Genomic DNA, 18,798 nt, shown 5'->3' with positions numbered 1-18,798 from the left:
GTGGTTAGCGCTGTCGCCTCACAGCAAGAAGGTCTGGGTTCGAGCCCCGTGGCCAACGAGGGCCTTTCTGTGTGGAGTTTGCATGTTCTCCCCGTGTCTGTGTGGGTTTCCTCCGGGTGCTCCGGTTTCCCCCACAGTCCAAAGACATGCAGGTTAGGTTAACTGGTGACTCTAAATTGACCGTAGGTGTGAATGTGAGTGTGAATGGTTGTCTGTGTCTATGTGTCAGCCCTGTGATGACCTGGCGACTTGTCCAGGGTGTACCCTGCCTTTCGCCCGTAGTCAGCTGGGATAGGCTCCAGCTTGCCTGCGACCCTGTAGAACAGGATAAAGCGGCTAGAGATAATGAGAATGAGATGAGATGAAATGTCATCAGGATACGTTAATACAAGATGTTCTAGACGAAAAAAAATTTAACTGTACTTGAGCTTTAAAAAATATGTTAAAAGTTGTAACAACAACCGTTGGGCCATTTCCCCGGGCGTGGTCATACTGGATTACCCAGATACACGGACATATTAGGAGACAAAAACGAGGGTGGCGCTGTGTGACGTAGGATTCTGCACGCCTTCTTCATTTCTTCCTGTACCCGAGACGTTTGTCCAAGTGGCTTCATCAAGTAAATCAAGAAAACTTTATTACAGGAAAAAGCAGCAAATTGTGCAGTGAGCATTTTGCAGAAGATTGTTTTGTGGAGGACTTGGATGAAAAAAATCACTGGGAAGAAGCGAGACACGAGGCAGAAACAAGAACTGAAGCCAGATGCAATCCCGACTTTGTTCCACCGCTAAAAAAACGACAGCACACCGTGTCACACATCAAACGGATGGAAGATAAACAGGTACACTGGTGCTTGAAAGTGTGTGAACCCTTTAGAATTTTCTATATTTCTGCATAAATATGACCTAAAACATCATCAGATTTTCACACAAGTCCTAAAAGTAGATAAAGCGAACCCAGTTAAACAAATGAGACAAAAATATTATTCTTGGTCATTTATTTATTGAGGAAAATGATCGAATATTACATATCTGTGAGTGGCAAAAGTATGTGAACCTCTAGGATTAGCAGTTAATTTGAAGCTGAAATTAGAGTCAGGTGTTTTCAATCAATGGGATGACAATCAGGTGTGAGTGGGCACCCTGTTTTATTTAAAGAACAGGGATCTATCAAAGTCTGATCTTCACAACACGTTTGTTGAAGTGTATCATGGCAGGAACAAAGGAGATTTCTGAGGACCTCAGAAAAAGCGTTGTTGATGCTCATCAGGTTGGAAAAGGTTACAAAACCATCTCTAAAGAGTTTGGACTCCACCAATCCACAGTCTGACAGATTGTGTACAAATGGAAGAAATTCAAGACCACTGTTACCCTCCCCAGGAGTGGTCGACCAACAAAGATCACTCCAAGAGCAAGGCATGTAATAATCGGTGAGGTCACAAAGGACCCCAGGATAACTTCTAAGCAACTGAAGGCCTCTCTCACATTGGCTAATGTTTATGAGTCCACCATCAGGAGAACACTGAACAACAATGGTGTGCATGGCAGGGTTTCAAGGAGAAAGACACTGCTCTCCAAAAAGAACATTGCTGCTTGTCTGCAGTTTGCTAAAGATCATGTGGACAAGCCAGAAGGCTATTGGAAAAATGTTTTGTGGAAGAATGTGACCAAAATATAACTTTTTGGTTTAAATGAGAAGCGTTATGTTTGGAGAAAGGAAAACACTGCATTCCCGCATAAGAACCTTATCCCATCTGTGAAACATGGTGGTAGTAGTATCATGGTTTGGGCCTGTTTTGCTGCATCTGGGTCAGGACGGCTTGCCATCATTGATGGAACAATGAGTTCTGAATTATACCAGCAAATTCTAAAGGAAAATGTCAGGACATCTGTCCATGAACTGAAACTCAAGGGAAGGTGGGTCATGCAGCAAGACAACGACCCTAAGCACAAGTCGTTCTACCAAAGAATGGTTAAAGAAGAATAAAGTTAATGTTTTGGAATGGCCAAGTCAAAGTCCTGACCTTAATCCAATCGAAATGTTGTGGAAGGACCTGAAGCGAGCAGTTCATGTGAGGAAACCCACCAACATCCCAGAGTTGAAGCTGTTCTGTACGGAGGAATGGGCTAAAATTCCTCCAAGCCAGTGTGCAGGACTGATCAACAGTTACCGGAAACGTTTAGTTGCAGTTATTGCTGCACAAGGGGGTCACACCAGATACTGAAAGCAAAGGTTCACATACTTTTGCCACTCACAGATATGTAATATTGGATTATTTTCCTCAATAAATAAATGACCAAGTATAATATTTTTGTCTCATTTGTTTAACTGGGTTCGCTTTATCTACTTTTAGGACTTGTGTGAAAATCTGATGATGTTTTAGGTCATATTTATGCAGAAATATAGAAAATTCTAAAGGGTTCACAAACTTTCAAGCACCACTGTAACTGAAACCTAACAGGTAGCATCTGTAAATTTCTCAACAACTAACAACTTGCTTATTATGTTCATAGCTCATTTTTATAAAGCTATTCTGATATAAAAATTCAAACAATTTATTGTGATGTGTGCACAGAGTCCTGGAAGTGATGTTGAATTGTGTAGTGAATGAAATTTGCCCCTTTTCCACCAAAGCAGTTCCAGGGCTGGTTCGGGGCCAGTGCTTAGTTTGGAACCGGGTTTTCTGTTTCCACTGACAAAGAACTGGCTCTGAGGCCAGAAAAACCGGATCCAGGCTAGCACCAACTCTCTGCTGGGCCAGAGGAAAGAACCGCTTACGTCAGCGGGGGGCGGAGTTGTTAAGACCAACAACAATAACAAGACCGCAAAAGATCGCCATTTTTAAGCGACGAGAGGCAGCAGCTGTACAAACACGAAGTCATCCATTATTATTATTGTTGTTGCTGCTGCTGCTTCTTCCGTGTTGTTTTTGCTTCGATATTTGCGCCAAAGTTTATGCAAACGTAGCGACGTAACTGACGTATACAGCGACATAATGACGTGGCTTCCCTTAAACTGTGGGTGGTAGAAAAGGGCAACTGGACTTGCTTGAAGATTCTTGAAAACGTTTCACCTCTCGTCCAAAAGGCTTCCTCAGTTCTGTCTGACTAATAGGGAGTATCAGATATTTATCCTCTCCTGGCTCAGAATCAGAATCAGAATTCTGATGACCAGCTCATCTAAGGTGTCACTGAGGCATCATGTTGGTGTGGGTCGCTGGAGGCTGGTTGTGAATGGCGAGTCATTAGGGTGATCAAAGGATTGCCCGTTAGGGTGATCAATGGCAATCTGACTCTCTCTGTCCTCCTGTGAGTCCCCGAAAACAGCTGGGTCCTGGCGTACACCCAGCCGTCTGGGAAGAGTGTCCAAGACCACCTTGTAGATGGTTGACAAATGATGTCTTAGACCCCCACCTCTGTTCAGTGATGGCTGTTCCAGGTTTACAAAAATGGCTTCTTTGACTCCTCGCTCATACCAACGATCCTCTCTGGCTAAAATGCGTACGTCACAATCCCGAAATGACATGTTTCCACGCATTTTGGGATGAGAACCCTTCGACTGGTGCGGGAGTATGAGAAGTGTTCCAGAAAACTGGCAGACTACAGAAACCACCTGCGTTTTAACCTGAGATGCCGACAAACCAACATTATCCCCACTAGCCTACGCCTATTTTCAACGGTTAAAGGACACAGAGCTGAGATAATCCTGCAGAAAGCCCAGAAGTGGCTTCTCAATGAGAGAGTGAGACAAGTACATTTCACCATCGATGCTCTCCAGAACAAGACTAAACTGAGATTTGAGGAGTTGACAGCCCTTCTTCCCAGTGAAGTTTTGGAACGAGTCTCTGATCTCACTGAGAAGGCACAGCTTTCACAACACACCAAAGGTAAGGAACGTCAGATGCGCAAATTTCAAAAATTGCTGTCTAAAACCACCTCCTCTGGCAAGACAGAAGGTCTGACTTGGAGGAAGAAATCTGACCAGGCTACACAACTGGACATAGAAGGGAAATGGGTGAAGAACTTATCCAACAGGGTACTCACCCAACCAGAGAGAGATGTCTTATCCAAGGGTCTTAACTTTGCAGTTTCACCTGAGCGGATACCGGTAGTAGAACTCATCACAGCCACAGAGACAGCCATCAGGAACAACAACCTGACCAACACGGAGTCAGAACAACTTAGACTGAAGATATCAGCTGCTCTATCCAGTGCGAAAGCACCCCCCTCCAACCTCACCAGCCAAGAAAGGAGGGCTCTTACAGTGCTTCAAAGAGACCGGAACATCACCATCCTTCCTGCTGACAAAGGGAGATGCACAGTGGTGCTAAACACAGCGGACTACCACTCCAGGATGACCAGTCTCCTCAGTGATACAACCACTTATGAAACATTGAGGAGGGACCCCACAAGTGGTTACAAAAAGAAAGTTGTTAGCTGCTTGCAACAACTAGAAAAGGACCAAGCCATCAACCGAGCTCTTTACTACAGATTGTACCCTGGGGAAGCCGTGCCTCTCATATACGGACTCCCCAAGATTCACAAAGAAGGAGCTCCTCTCAGACCTATTATCAGCAGTATAAACTCGGTCACATATAACATTGCTAAACACCTAGCCACAATCTTGGCTCCTCTGGTTGGGAATACACCATATCATGTCAAAAATTCCCAAGATTTTGCTTCTAAAGTTGCAGACCTCAAACTAGATTCAGATGAAACCATGGTTTCCTACGATGTCACTTCTCTTGTTCACCTGCATTCCCACCACAGAAGCAGTCGAATCTGTAAGAAAACGACTCCTTCAGGATAGCTCCTTACTGGATAGAACGAAACTCACCACGGATCAGATTTGCACCCTGCTTGACCTCTGCCTGACTACCACTTATTTCCAGTTTAATGAAAGTTTCTACAGACAGAAGCATGGATGCGCCATGGGATCACCAGTGTCCCCTATTGTGGCTAATTTATACATGGAGGAAGTGTAACATATAGCTTTGACCACTTTTGCAGGAGTTGCTCCCAGCCATTGGTTTAGATACGTGGATGATACTTGGGTTAAAATCAAAATCCAGGAGGTGGAAGCTTTCTCGAAACACATCAATGCAGTGGATAGCAACATCAACTTCACTCGGGAGGATGTCAGTGGGAATAATCTAGCCTTCTTGGATTGTGATGTACACATTAGACAAGACAGAAGCCTTAGTATCGAGGTCTACCGGAAACCCACACACACAGACCAGTACCTACTTTTCGACTCTCACCACCCACTGGAACATAAATTGGGGGTCATTAGGACCTTGCAACACAGGGCTCAGAACATTCCTACAACATTAGAGGGAAAAGAGAAGGAGCAGAACCATATCAAGAAAGCACTTCAGAATTGCGGTTATCCCAACTGGGCTTTCCTAAAGAGCATAAAAAGGAACATAACTGACAAGGATGATAACAGGAACAAACGCAAGAACATTGTCATTCCCTACATTTCTGGTCTATCTGAAAAACTCAGGAGGATCTTCTACAAACACAACATTCCAGTACATTTCAGACCCAATAACACCCTGAAGCAGAAACTGGTCCACCCTAAGGACAGAATACCCAGACATAAACAGGACAACGTAGTGTATGCAATTCAGTGCAGTGAGAATTGCACAAATTCGTATATTGGGGAGACGAAGCAACCGCTATACAGGCGCTTGGCCCAACACAGGAGAGCCAGCTCCTCAGGCCAGGACTCGGCTGTCTACATTCATCTTAACAATGAAGGACACTCATTTCGGGATTGTGACGTACGCATTTTAGCCAGAGAGGATCGTTGGTATGAGCGAGGAGTCAAAGAAGCCATTTTTGTAAACCTGGAACAGCCATCACTGAACAGAGGTGGGGGTCTAAGACATCATTTGTCAACCATCTACAAGGTGGTCTTGGACACTCTTCCCAGATGGCTGGGTGTACGCCAGGACCCAGCTGTTTTCGGGGACTCACAGGAGGACAGAGAGAGTCAGATTGCCATTGATCACCCTAACGGGCAATCCTTTGATCACCCTAATGACTCGCCATTCACAACCAGCCTCCAGCGACCCACACCAACATGATGCCTCAGTGACACCTTAGATGAGCTGGTCATCAGAATTCTGATTCTGATTCTGAGCCAGGAGAGGATAAATATCTGATACTCCCTATTAGTCAGACAGAACTGAGGAAGCCTTTTGGACGAGAGGTGAAACGTTTTCAAGAATCTTCAAGCAAGTCCAGTTGCCCTTTTCTACCACCCACAGTTTACTATGACCTGGATGATTGAGAATCTTCACAGACATGGCTTCCCTTAGCACCGCGAGCTATGGAAAAGCAAACTGGTTCTCAGCTGGCTCGCAAGTTGAACGAGTTGTGAACCAGCATCAGCACTGGCCCCGAACCAGCCCTGGAACTGATTTGGTGGAAAAGGGGTAATTGCTGTCCTTTTTTACTAAATGACTGCATAATACAGATAATACAGTAGTATTGAATGCAATATTATAATATAATTAAACCGCAATAAAACATCATGCAAGTTGTTATAGGAACGCTAACTACTAATGGCTGTATAAACACACTGGTGTTTACCTGCATCCAGAAAGCAGCACCTGTCTGTACATTTCCACAGACGATTTGCCTCCAAACTGTCTGCCTGTCAGGTATGTGTTGTGTGAGGAGCTGATGAGGTAGTGTGCTAAAGGCTGGTCCATGTCCTGACACAGGTCCAGGCGGTCCAGAAACACAGGAGCGTTCTCATCTGACATCAGGTACCGGCAGAAACCATCGTTGGACATACGACCTGGAGTAGGGGGGAGTCGAGGGGGAGGAAAAAGCTTGATTTCTTAATTTATCTGCATTTATGTATTTTTTTAAAAAAATTATTATTTCACCTCTTCACTACGACACACACACTTCCATCAGTTCAGGTTTTACTACTTGAGTTCACCACAAGATGGCAGCATATAATAACTGAGAAAATATATTTCATCATATATAGATATATATTACAGTTTCCTCGAGTCTTTCTTTCTCTGACTGAAGCAGTCACCTTTCTTCTTTAGGTCTTCGTCTCTTTCATACTTCTCGATGATCTGCATGACTCGTTTGGGGTCATAGAAGGGGAAAAGGATTTCATTCAGCCGAGGGTCCCGCTGGTTCTACAAATAGCATAGTGCGGTCTTATTAGCATGGCCCTCTCGAGCGTAAAAACATCATCATAGCTTGCTTCACGAGTCATTAAGCTAATCTACAACCTTAAAAAAAAACTACTTCTGTACATACTACAGGAATGGCATACATATTCTACCGAAGTGAAGATCTAGGTTTATCAAAGTGCCAGATGGGTTCTGGGACAGGAATATAAGGTGGTGTTTGACATGGAAAAGCAGAGCCAACACTTAACACAGGTAGAGAATGGAAGAAGCAAGTCCGGTTATACAATATTACTGAAAGCAAATTTGACGCTGCCAGTGACGTGTACCTCGGGTAACCAATTTCAGGCACATTCAGGGGTAAAGGAGGATCATGCGTTTACAGAGACATGGATACAAAAACGCAAGCGTATACAGCCAGGGAATAAGCAAACACAGGGACGGAAAGCAAAGCCAGCATCTGGAGCAACGGAGCAGCCCAGCCCTGATGGTAGCCATGGCGACATAAGACAGGTTGACGGGATTGGTAGGGAGGTAATAAAGAAGCAGGGAAAGCTGGGTAAGCAAGCACACAGAGAAGTTAATGAATGATAAAGAGCTTACTTCATTCAGAAAGCTGACTAACTGGTCTACTGTTAAATAATCACTTTTGTCCCCATTGCTGCAAAGAAATTAATTAAAAGAAATGTTTTACATTAAAACGAACAACGGATGAAGAGAGGATTAGTCATCACAATGCACTATACACTCAACATAGCTTTCAGAGCACTAATACAGGTTTTTAAACGTTTATTTGTTTACATACAGTATGTTAGTTGAAACATTAACGATTAATATCAGTGTTGAAGCAGGTTAGGTTTTTATTATTATTATTAGGTTTTTTTTGTTGTTTTAGGGAGTTAGCATATCAAAGACATTCAACCTTAATGCCTAATGTTTAATGCTAAATACAGAGAAGTGCAATTAGACCTGAACGTCACAGGCATCAACACAAAGTGACACTTTAAACCACTACAGAGTAATACTGAAAGGAATGAATGTGTTTGACTTGGCAGTGAAAATTAACACAAACCACCACTAGCTTTCTTGTGTTTCTTTTGTTTTGGACCTACATCTTTTTGAAGAGTTCTTCAATATCTGTGCGCGGGCATATTTTCTGAGTGAGCGCATAGAAGACGTCAAAGGTGAACACGGAATGGTCAATTTCGTCATTCTGTAGAGGAAAAAACAAACAAAGCGGTTTTGCTCACTATCTTTAGAGAACTAATAAAGCTCCATACACTGTCAGAAATAGGGGTACGGTACAGTAGGAGTCCATTTCTCTCCCCCAAGGTACAATCTGCACTAATGTACCCCTTAAGGTTGTCGTCGAGTCACTCGAGTCAGAGTCGAGCCCACTACTGATCCAAGTCGAGTCCGAGAACAAGACTCCAACCGCACCATTTGACGGTGGCTGTTTCAGCACCATTAACTGTTAGTGTTAGTGTAACTAATGTGTTAGTTCCTGAACATGACGTATGAACAGGTCTCATCTCATCTCATTATCTCTAGCCGCTTTATCCTGTTCTACAGGGTCGCAGGCAAGCTGGAGCCTATCCCAGCTGACTACGGGTGAAAGGCGGGGTACACCCTGGACAAGTCGCCAGGTCATCACAGGGCTGACACATAGACACAGACAACCATTCACTCTCACATTCACACCTACGGTCAATTTAGAGTCACCAGTTAACCTAACCTGCATGTCTTTGGACTGTGGGGGAAACCGGAGCACCCGGAGGAAACCCACGCGGACACGGGGAGAACATGCAAACTCCGCACAGAAAGGCCCTCGCCGGCCACGGGGCTCGAACCCGGACCTTCTTGCTGTGAGGCGACAGCGCTAACCACTACACCACCGTGCCGCCCCGCGTATGAACAGGTGAATGTGCTTCTCTTTATCAGGGAGTGTGAAGTATTCTGTCAGAGATGGTTGGGAGACGGATGTAAGTGCAGAAGGTGTGTTTATTAATCCAAGTGAAGACGGATAAACAATCCAGAACGGCAGGCAAAATCGTAAAACAGTGAAACAGGCAATAGGTCGAGCGAGGCACAAACGGGCTATCGTAGACTCGGCAGAATCAAAGACGAGAAACAGGAAATCAGGGATCAGGAAACCAAACGAGGAAATAAGGCTTGGTAATGTGTCAGCAACGCAACTCAATACTTCACAAAGTAAGTATGTTTTCACAGTTTTTATATCGGCTGGCTGACTGCACCTTAATCTTATGCAGGTGCAAGTCGTTTACAGCGCGTGCGCGAGAATCTGCTTGGTGCGCGCGCTGTCCGGAGCGCGCCCGACAGTCTATCTGATGCACGTACCAAGGCACGCAGATGTGACACTCTTGCATGAAATTAGTACAAAAATTAATGTAGATATTTATATCTTATGCCAAATTATTATGGCATGTTACAAAAATATTAAGAAAAAATCCGAGTCCTCGTCTCCAATTTACGAGTCCGAATGCAATTAATGTACAAGTCCGAGTCATCAGTGCTCAAGTCCAAGTTGAGTCACGAGTCCTTAAAATTAGGGCACGAGTTGGACTCGAGTACTGCAAGCTGTATATAAAGGGAAAATAAATACTTTAGCGGGTACTGCCCCAGTGAAAAGCCACTGTACCCCTAAAAGTACAATAATGTACTTTATTTTCTGAGAGTGTAACGTTTGGATCTACAACGCAACAGAGAAAAATGTATATACACTTTAATACAGCTGATGTGCCAATGTTTAGATGTGTCAATAGACAGTAGTCATTTGTTAAGAGCAATAAAGAAGAAAAACTACCTTCCCACTGGGGAGGCCGAGCTCTTTCAAGGCCTGGAATATTCCTTTCTCAGTTTTGCCCGAGCCAAATGTCCTTGTGATGCTGTAGAAAAGAAAAATAAAAGACAACAGGATGAGGTCCACCATGCCATCCCTAACACAGACCGGTTTCATTTCATTTACTTAATCATTGTCGTGACGAAACTCTGGTAATGTAAACACAATCAGTGGAGCTGAATGAGCCAGTCCATAGCATACAGATGTATGACAAAAAGGACTTACCCTCGGACTGGGATTTTCCCATTGACGTTAGTCAGAAAGCTCAGTTTCATCCAGCTGAAAAAGGATTTTCAAACAATGTCACGACTCAGTGGGTACATCTGGTCTCGTTTATGTAGTTAGGTGTTCATTCAAAGCCTAAAAGCTTTTTTCTTTAATATTTTTTTCTGTCTGAATGGTTTAAGCGCTAATGGTTTTCAGATTTGTCTCATCTCTAGATGATCTGATTAAATTAGTGAATGTCTGCAGCCTGGGGACAGTGAGTCTGTCTTTCAAGAAGAGCTCTCAAAAAGGCCAAGAAAAGGTCTTTATTCAAATCTACATTAGTGGGGACACTTAGAGGTACAGACCATAAAGTACAGTAATTTGGAAAAAAACATAGCATGCTATTCACAGTTTAGAGTAAGAGTAATACCTTAGTATTGTTTTATTCAAAGAAAAACTTCCACCCGAAAACACATTTAATGTTTATTTTAAATGTTAATGCTGGCGAAAACAGAAAGGTGTCAGCATCAACTTTTTCAGCAGTTTGTGCTACAGTAGCTCTTCTGTGGGATTGGACCATATGGGCTAGCCTTCATGCCCCATGCAAATCAATGAGCCTTCGACACCCTATCGCTGTTCACCGGTTATCCTTCCTTGGACCACTTTTGGTAGGTATTAACCCCTACATACCAGGAACACCCTACAGGATGTGCCATTTTGGAGACACTCGAACCCAGTCATCTACCCATCACAATTTGGCCCTTGTCAAAGTCACTCATACCCCTTTTCCACCAAATCAGTTCCAGGGCTGGTCCGGGGCCAGTGCTGGTGCTGGTTCACAACTCGTTCAACTTGCGAGCCAGCTGAGAACCAGTTTGCTTTTCCATAGCTCGCGGTGCTAAGGGAAGCCACGTCATTACGTCGCTGTATACGTCAGTTACGTCGCTACGTTTGCATAAACCTTGGCGCGAATATCGAAGCAAAAACAACACGGAAGAAGCAGCAGCAGCAAGAACAACAATAATAATAAATGACTTCGCATTTGTACAGCTGCTGCTTCTCGTCGCTTAAAAATGGCGATCTTTCGTGGTCTTGTTACTGTTGCTGGTCTTAACAACTCCGCCCCCCCCGCTGACGTAAGCGGTTCTTTCCTCTGGCCCAGCAAAGAGTTGGTGCTAGCCTGGAACCGGTTTTTCTGGCCCCAGAGCCAGTTCTTTGTCCATGGAAACAGAAAACCCGGTTCCAAACTAAGCACTGGCCCCGAACCAGTCCTGGAACTGCTTTGGTGGAAAAGGGGCATCAGATCCTTACACTTGTCCATTTTTCCTGCTTCCAACACATCAACTTCAAGAACTGACTCTTCTCTTGCTGCCTCATATATCCCACCCTTTGATAGGTGCCACTGTAATGAGATAATTATTCCATGAAATCGAGTCGTGCATGAGCTGATAGAGTCAGCTATAAGCCATGTACGACAAGATTGAGTGGAATAGCTGTTTTATTCTATCCCCATTCACTGGGTTTTGAGAAGCAGAGTTTTTTTTTTATACAAATTTGATAAATAAAAACTTTATACAAAACGTCTGACAAAATAATTTCCGCTTAGAATGCAAATAAACCAGCGATATGCCAGTAGCAATTTGTGAACAATGCTGTAATAATAATTCTTGAAAAAAAAAAAAGATACGTTCTTACCATCAAATACTTTTATTCCATATTTTGTTGCTTTTTTATGTTTTGTGGGTTTTGTTTTCGAGTAGAATTTTTATTTCTTCCTCGACTGGTTCAGCAACACGCTCCGCCATTTTGTTTTTCTCTACTCACGGTATATGAGCTGATAGCCTAGTAGTACAGTAGCTAATCAGAGTGCATGATTGCTTATATCCAGTGAATATATTCATGATGTACAGGTAGTCGTCGACTTACGACTGCGTTTGGTTACGACTGACCGGTCGTAAACCAATCTGGTCGTAAGTCGGCCTATGTTAAATGAACGTAAGTATATTGTGATGTGTAATGATATTGTAATCATCTTAAAGTCTTATTTTATCAACATTTTCTTATTTCATTACCTTGGCTCATTATTTGGTTTAAGTCAAACACTGCATACTACACTGCGTACAGTACAATTCGTTTAATATGTGCAAAACAAAAAATACGAAATACAGGTGTGAAAAATAAAAAACATTTTAGTTTGAAACATACCAAAATACAAATGTAAAACATAGCAAAATACAAAATTTAGTGACCGCTGGCATCACTGGTGCTTGGCTGTGGGTCGTCTACGTCATCATCAGCTGTTGCAGCGCTCGGGCTGGCGGGAGGATTTGCTCGTTTCATAAACCAGGAGCTGGGGCGGAAACTGTATGACGGAGTGCGCGAGGGAGCGCGAGAGAGACTGTGCATGTGCCTGGAGCTGGGGCGGAAACTGTTGTACGCGGCGAGAGGCGCTGCTGGGAGCTGGGGCAGAAACTGTCGTACGCTCAGCTAGCTCAGCTGGGAAACACTTGCCAGTCATAACCAGACGGTCGTAAAGTCGATCGGTCGTAAGTCGCATAGGTCGTAAGTCGACGACTATCTGTACTTGGCAATTCTGGTGATAGTTTATTTGTTTGCTGTGTTACATTTTCATTATTCCTGTGAAAGGTGAGCAGTTGTCTGCTGTTTTTACATCACAAGGGAATGAAGTTAAAAAAAAAGGGAAACGATCTCAATCATGCAGCAGTCAGGGTGAGATCTCACTGTTAGCTCCTAAAACAAAAGGCCAAGAGCGTCTTTTCTCTTTAGGTGAAAATAAAAAAGAAAGTAAGCAGATGAAAGAAGGTCCACTAAGTATTTTATTCCAAAATAAAAATATTGGATGCCACTGAAGATCACATGTTAATTATAAAGTCATTCAGGGTGGATTTTTCTCCTTTAAATAACTGTTCATATGGCACATGTTTAATAGATGCGGATTTTAAATGTTAAAGACAAGGGACCAAAAAAGTATTAAAAACAATTAAATCTGACATAAGAGGATATTTATTGTATATATTTAATTTTTTTCATTTTCCAGGACTATAAAATGTTTACTTTGCACACATCAAATTTTACTTCTGAATTGCCAAATACAAGCGTTCTTCAAAAAGTTCTCGGCCTCACCCAGAAACCAGGGGTGTAACTCTCATTTTGGGGCATAACTGTATATTATAAAGCCTTAGATCACTGTCTACAAAATTAGGCATATCAGATGCTCGCTGGCTGTGCTGTGAAAATTCTGCATGCAGACACTCATCAAAGTTTCCAAATCTGTCATTGCTTAACTCTTGAATATTTTCTATTGTGAATACTATCATTAAAAAGCTTATCTCTGCTTTCCAAAGAAATGTATCTCATTTAAGATCTGTTCAGTACTTTGGGAGTAACAGCAGGTTGAAGTTAGTACAACAGAGTGCACTCTCTGCTCGCGGGACGTCGGGAAACTGCTGGTGCTTTTTGAGTCACAGGAAAGCGGTCAGGCTCTCTCTCTCTTCTGATCACTTTCCGATTGGATTACTCGTGAATATAAGTCAGATAACTTGTATAGGGATGTTCTCTCACTCTCACTGTTTCTGATGAAGTATTCAGCAAAATTTTCCATCTGATAGTTTTGATGTTATGATTCACGGGAGACTTTGAAGTGAGTTTTCATAGCTTTACCTACTTATTTTTTCAAATCAAACTGATTCATGTAAACAAATAACTATTTTAGAATATAACTGTAGTTGTTTTGATGAAAAATATTGAGATCTTAGTGGTCAGAATAATATTTAAAAAAAACAAAAGTCAGAAATGCAAGTGTCAGTTTCAATTCAAATAATTGGAATTGTTTATTGGATGTGACTCATACAGTTTTTTCGAGGTTAGTCTTAAAAGCTGTGAATATTCTTTAATATAAACACTAGTTGGCCATATTTTTGAGAAATACAAAGCCCTACAGAGCACAAAGAGGGTATTAGAAATAATCTTTTATTACTTTTTTATTGAGTGCACCGATTTAACATTTTTACCTAATTAGCATTAGTAATACTAATTAAATACTAATTTGCATAATTTGTCTTGACTAATTTTTCAAACTTTGTATTCAGTACACAACCATCTATGTGCCTGCCAATTTCAGTGTAAATATCTTGAAAAATAGAAAGATTGTTAAGAATAAACATTTGATCTCATTGGTTAATGAGGCCCATTTTGGACCATGTGATCCTCATACAGAATATTACAGCAGTTTTCTAAAAATGAAGCCGTTTTTTCAATCTTTGATTTGTAATATCTCAAGAATGGACAAACATATTTTCATTCTGTAAAATGTTGTTTGTTCTGCATTCAGTTCTGAGTTCAATGATACCAGTTTCGAGCAATTTGGATTGAATTTGAATTTTCATCCGATATGTCTAACAAAAACGCAAATGAAAGAAACAATCACAGAAAAAAAAGAAAAGGAACACTTTGAGCTGGTGTACTATTGCTCCAGGATAATGGGGAAGCCATGGCCTAATGGTTAGAGAAGCACAGGGACCAAAAGGTTGCTGGTTTGAATCCCTGTACCAGCAGGAATAGCTGAAGTGCCCTTTGCGCTTTAAGGCACCTAACCCCCAAATGCTCCCCAGTATGTTGTTGCTCTGGATAAGAGCATCTGCTAAATGCCATTAATGTAATATAACACAGCACAGCTGGCAGAAGCAGCCAAATGTGGCTCTGAACTGTTGCCCCATGCACCTTAGTCACGTGACCTGCCACCATCTATCTGTTTCCCAAACTGGTCACCATTTTTAGAGTGATGATGACATCATCCATGCTGTTGAGGAGGATGTGGAGGCTCAAGATGTGACCTTCCATGAAGGGATAGCGAAACTTGAACATCGATAGACCAACTGCACTGAAGTTAAAGGAGACTACTGTATGTAGAAAAATAATACAAGAACAATCTTTCTCCTGTGACATTTTCTGGGTGAGGCTGAAAACTTTTTGACGTTCCCTCATAAACATAAACAGCGCCAATTCAAGTCAGTTTAAAAACCAAATATCAGCCTGGATTCGCAAGCTGATAATGTAACTTACAGTTGTGGTCAGAAGTTTACATACCGTGATATGAATGTCATCTTGGATATGAATGTCATCTTGGATATGAATGCCATGGCAATATTTGGGCTTTCAGTAATTTCTCTGAACTGTTCTTTTTCTGTGGCAGAATGTACAGCATATATCTTTAATTTAAAACAAAAACACTAGAATTTGGTGCACAAGTTTTAATTTTCTTTGGGTTTTCTGAAATCAACACAGGGTCAAAATTATACATACAGGGTCAAAAATATGCATACAGCACACCTAATATTTGGGTAAAATGTCTCTTCGCAAGATTCACCTTGAACAAACATTTTTTGTTTACCATGAACAAGCTTCTGGCAGAATTCTGGTTGGATATTTCATGACTCTTCATGGTAGAATTGGTAGAGTTAAATTTTTTTTTTCTTGGCACGGACTTGACTTATAAGCACGGTACATATATTTTCAATAGGGTTGAAGTCAGGACTTGTTTTAAGCTTAATGTTAGGTTGCTTTATCCTCCACAACCAGCTCTGATGCGTGTTTGGGTTCATTATCCTGTTGTAACTCCCAAGTCATGTTCAAGTTTCTGATGATTTATGCTGAAGAATTCTGAGGTAGTCCTTCTTCATTATTCCATCCACTTTGCGCAATGAACCAGTTCTACTGGCAGCAAAACAGCCCCAGAGCATGATGATCCTACCACCACCACCACCAGCTGGTACAGTGTTCCTCTGTACATGGTGGTCATTGTGGCCAAACAACGCAATCTGTCTCATTTGACCATACAGCTTTCCAGAAGGCTTTTTCTTTGTCCGTGTGGTCGGCTCCAAACTTTAAGCTTGAAGGTGTCAATTTTAGAGCAGGGGGTTATTTCTTGGATAGCAGCCTCTTAGTCCATGGTGATCTGAACTGTAGACAGTGATCCATCAGCTTCCAGTTCATGACAGGGCTGTGCCATGGTGGTTCCCAGGTTGTTCCTGACCATCCAAACCAATTTCCTTTCAGCTGAGGGTGACAGTTTGGGTTTTCTTGAAGCAAAGTGGCTTGGCAAAGTGACTACACCTCACAATAACTTGCATACAATTGTTTGAACTGATCTTGGAATTTGCAGTTGTTTAAAAATGGCTCCAAGAGACATTCTGGAGTTGTGTATATCTGCGATCCTCTTTCTCAGATCTGCACTGAGCTCCTTGGACGTTCCTATTTTGCTGTGTGTTGGGCAATCCAATGAGTGCTGTAAGCAAACTCTTTTTATGAAGGTACAGAGAAGCTACCAGCTGTAGTCAATCATGATCACTAACAGGAAGTTAAGAGACCTCGGCCTTGGCAAGATAAGAGACATTTTTGAAGTTTCAGCACCTCTGAATTAATAATCTAAGTGAGCGTATGTAAATTTTTGACCATGTGCGTATAATTTTGACCCTGTGTCAGAAAGCCCAAAGAAAATTAAAACTTGTGCACCAAATTCTAGTTTTTTTTTTTAATTAAAGATGTATGCTGTACAATCATTCTGCCACAGAAAAAGAACAGTTCAAAGAAATTCCTGAAAGACCAAATATTGGCATGACATTCATATCCAAGATGACATTCACGCCACTGTATGTAAACTTCTGACCAAACTGTTTTTTTTTTTTCTTGCAGCTATATTACTGTGTTGTAATCCATTGTATCTTGTGTATGATATATTGTGTATAACTATTGTTATGGTACATTTAATATCTTGTGTGAATTGTGCTTTCTGTTCCTGGCACTAACACTAGACATACTCCTTTTACATTTGCACTTGGTGAATAACATTCTGACTCTCTTGCTTTTTCTTCTTGTCCAAATTATACAATTCTTCCATGTATTAATTTTCACATTATTGCAAAGAGACTTTCAGACACAGAAATCCCACGAAAAGCTGTATATTTCGGTTGAGTGCTTTGTGTGTGTGTGTGTTCGTTGCTGAGTGCCTACTTACTGCTTCTTAAGGCAAGTCATTGGACACACGTTGTTTGCCTTGAAGTTGTGAATGACTGATTTCAGCCCATCCATCCATTTCTGTGAGCAAGCAAGCAAACAGAAGCAGGTATTACACAGGACGGCAGTCGTGAGCGATGTAAGCGCTGCTTAGTGGACGTTGACAAAAAAAGCAAACACTACAGAAGAGATATTGTGTTAGCAAGGGGAGAAATGAGCTAAGACCAAGCAGCCGGGGTCAGTGTTTACAGAAGGCTTGAGTAGCTCGAGCCTTTGGCTGCATGAAGGACGGTTGAATGTCCTTGAACAAAGGTTGGTGCCTCTGAGGGAGCACATTAACTAACATGGTCTTTTATAAGCCACTTGAAAGCAATTGTTGGCGGTGTTAAACTGTATGGACACATATCCAAATAATAGTGCTTTGAAATTTTTGTATCGCATCATTCACAAGACTGAACAGCACTTTATTCTTTTGATATAACAACCGAGCAAAACAAAACAAAAAAAAAACACAAGTAGGACTTCATTATATTATTTATGAAGCCAGCTGAAGGATATTACGTTGTTTATGACCCCAGGGCTGTGTTTTGCAGTTCAACTCTATTAAAACCGCTCATGATGGAACCAACCGCAATCATGTGACACGTTTTTACAAAATAACTGAGAATTAACAATACAGCCATCACCCTGTCAACATGTCATTCGTTAAGCAAGACGTGATAAAATACATCTGTCAATCTGTTCTCACACATCCCCAGCAGCAGCCACTAGATGGCACCGTGCCCCAGACTCGGCCCAAGATGGGCATCAATTGGATTGGAATTTGAGCGGGATTACACACAGAAAGGTTTTCCTTGTGTGTGTGCTATGTTGACTCCGGACTACATTGGTGAAAGCCCTTCCTCTGTTCGCTGAGGATGCCTGTGGCCATGAGCCAGGCCTGTCAGTGCTACTACTACTACTACTCTCTCTCTATATATCTATCTATCTGCAGCTGGAACACAATACCACTGCAAATAGCATGAAAAAAGCTTTGCTCTCCCATGTGTTTGTGTGAGGAAAGGGCTCCTCCAGGGACTAACCTGATTCAGGAATTGATTATCTGTACAGTCCATCAGTCCTTCTTGTCAGAAGCATCTTAAACTCTTGTGCTGTGTCCGAAATCACTCACTACTCACTATATAATGGACTATATAGTGAGTTCACCATTTTGTCGTGCTGTCCGAATGTATAGTGAGAATTATTACACCCTATATAGTGGACACATAGTATCCCACAATGCATCATGAAAAGTAGTGTACAACCGATGGTCACTAACCAAGCAATATACAACCCCGATTCCAAAAAAGTTGGGACAAAGTACAAATTGTAAATAAAAACGGAATGCAATAATTTACAAATCTCAAAAACTGATATTGTATTCACAATAGAACATAGACAACATATCAAATGTCGAAAGTGAGACATTTTGAAATTTCATGCCAAATATTGGCTCATTTGAAATTTCATGACGGCAACACATCTCAAAAAAGTTGGG

At 41.9% G+C, this 18,798-nt stretch overlaps 1 protein-coding gene across 4 annotated transcripts in view; it reads right to left on the bottom strand.

Moving 5' to 3' along the window:
* LOC132883771 (1-phosphatidylinositol 4,5-bisphosphate phosphodiesterase beta-4-like) overlaps positions 1 to 18,798 on the bottom strand; it is a 258,886-nt gene that overhangs the window by 119,027 nt on the left and 121,061 nt on the right. For all 4 annotated transcript variants that reach the window (XM_060917766.1, XM_060917768.1, XM_060917767.1 and 1 more), the window contains 7 exons: positions 17,263 to 17,342; positions 10,248 to 10,301; positions 9,987 to 10,068; positions 8,275 to 8,375; positions 7,766 to 7,823; positions 7,060 to 7,168; positions 6,600 to 6,810 (listed from right to left, as the gene is read on the bottom strand). In XM_060917766.1, coding sequence (XP_060773749.1) covers positions 6,600 to 6,810; positions 7,060 to 7,168; positions 7,766 to 7,823; positions 8,275 to 8,375; positions 9,987 to 10,068; positions 10,248 to 10,301; positions 17,263 to 17,342 — 695 coding nt within the window. The remainder of the gene's footprint in view (positions 1 to 6,599; positions 6,811 to 7,059; positions 7,169 to 7,765; positions 7,824 to 8,274; positions 8,376 to 9,986; positions 10,069 to 10,247; positions 10,302 to 17,262; positions 17,343 to 18,798) is intronic.

This window comes from Neoarius graeffei, chromosome 3 (assembly GCF_027579695.1).
Source record: "Neoarius graeffei isolate fNeoGra1 chromosome 3, fNeoGra1.pri, whole genome shotgun sequence".
Taxonomy (NCBI): Eukaryota; Metazoa; Chordata; class Actinopteri; order Siluriformes; family Ariidae; genus Neoarius; species Neoarius graeffei.
This window is presented reverse-complemented; position numbering and strand designations above follow the sequence as displayed.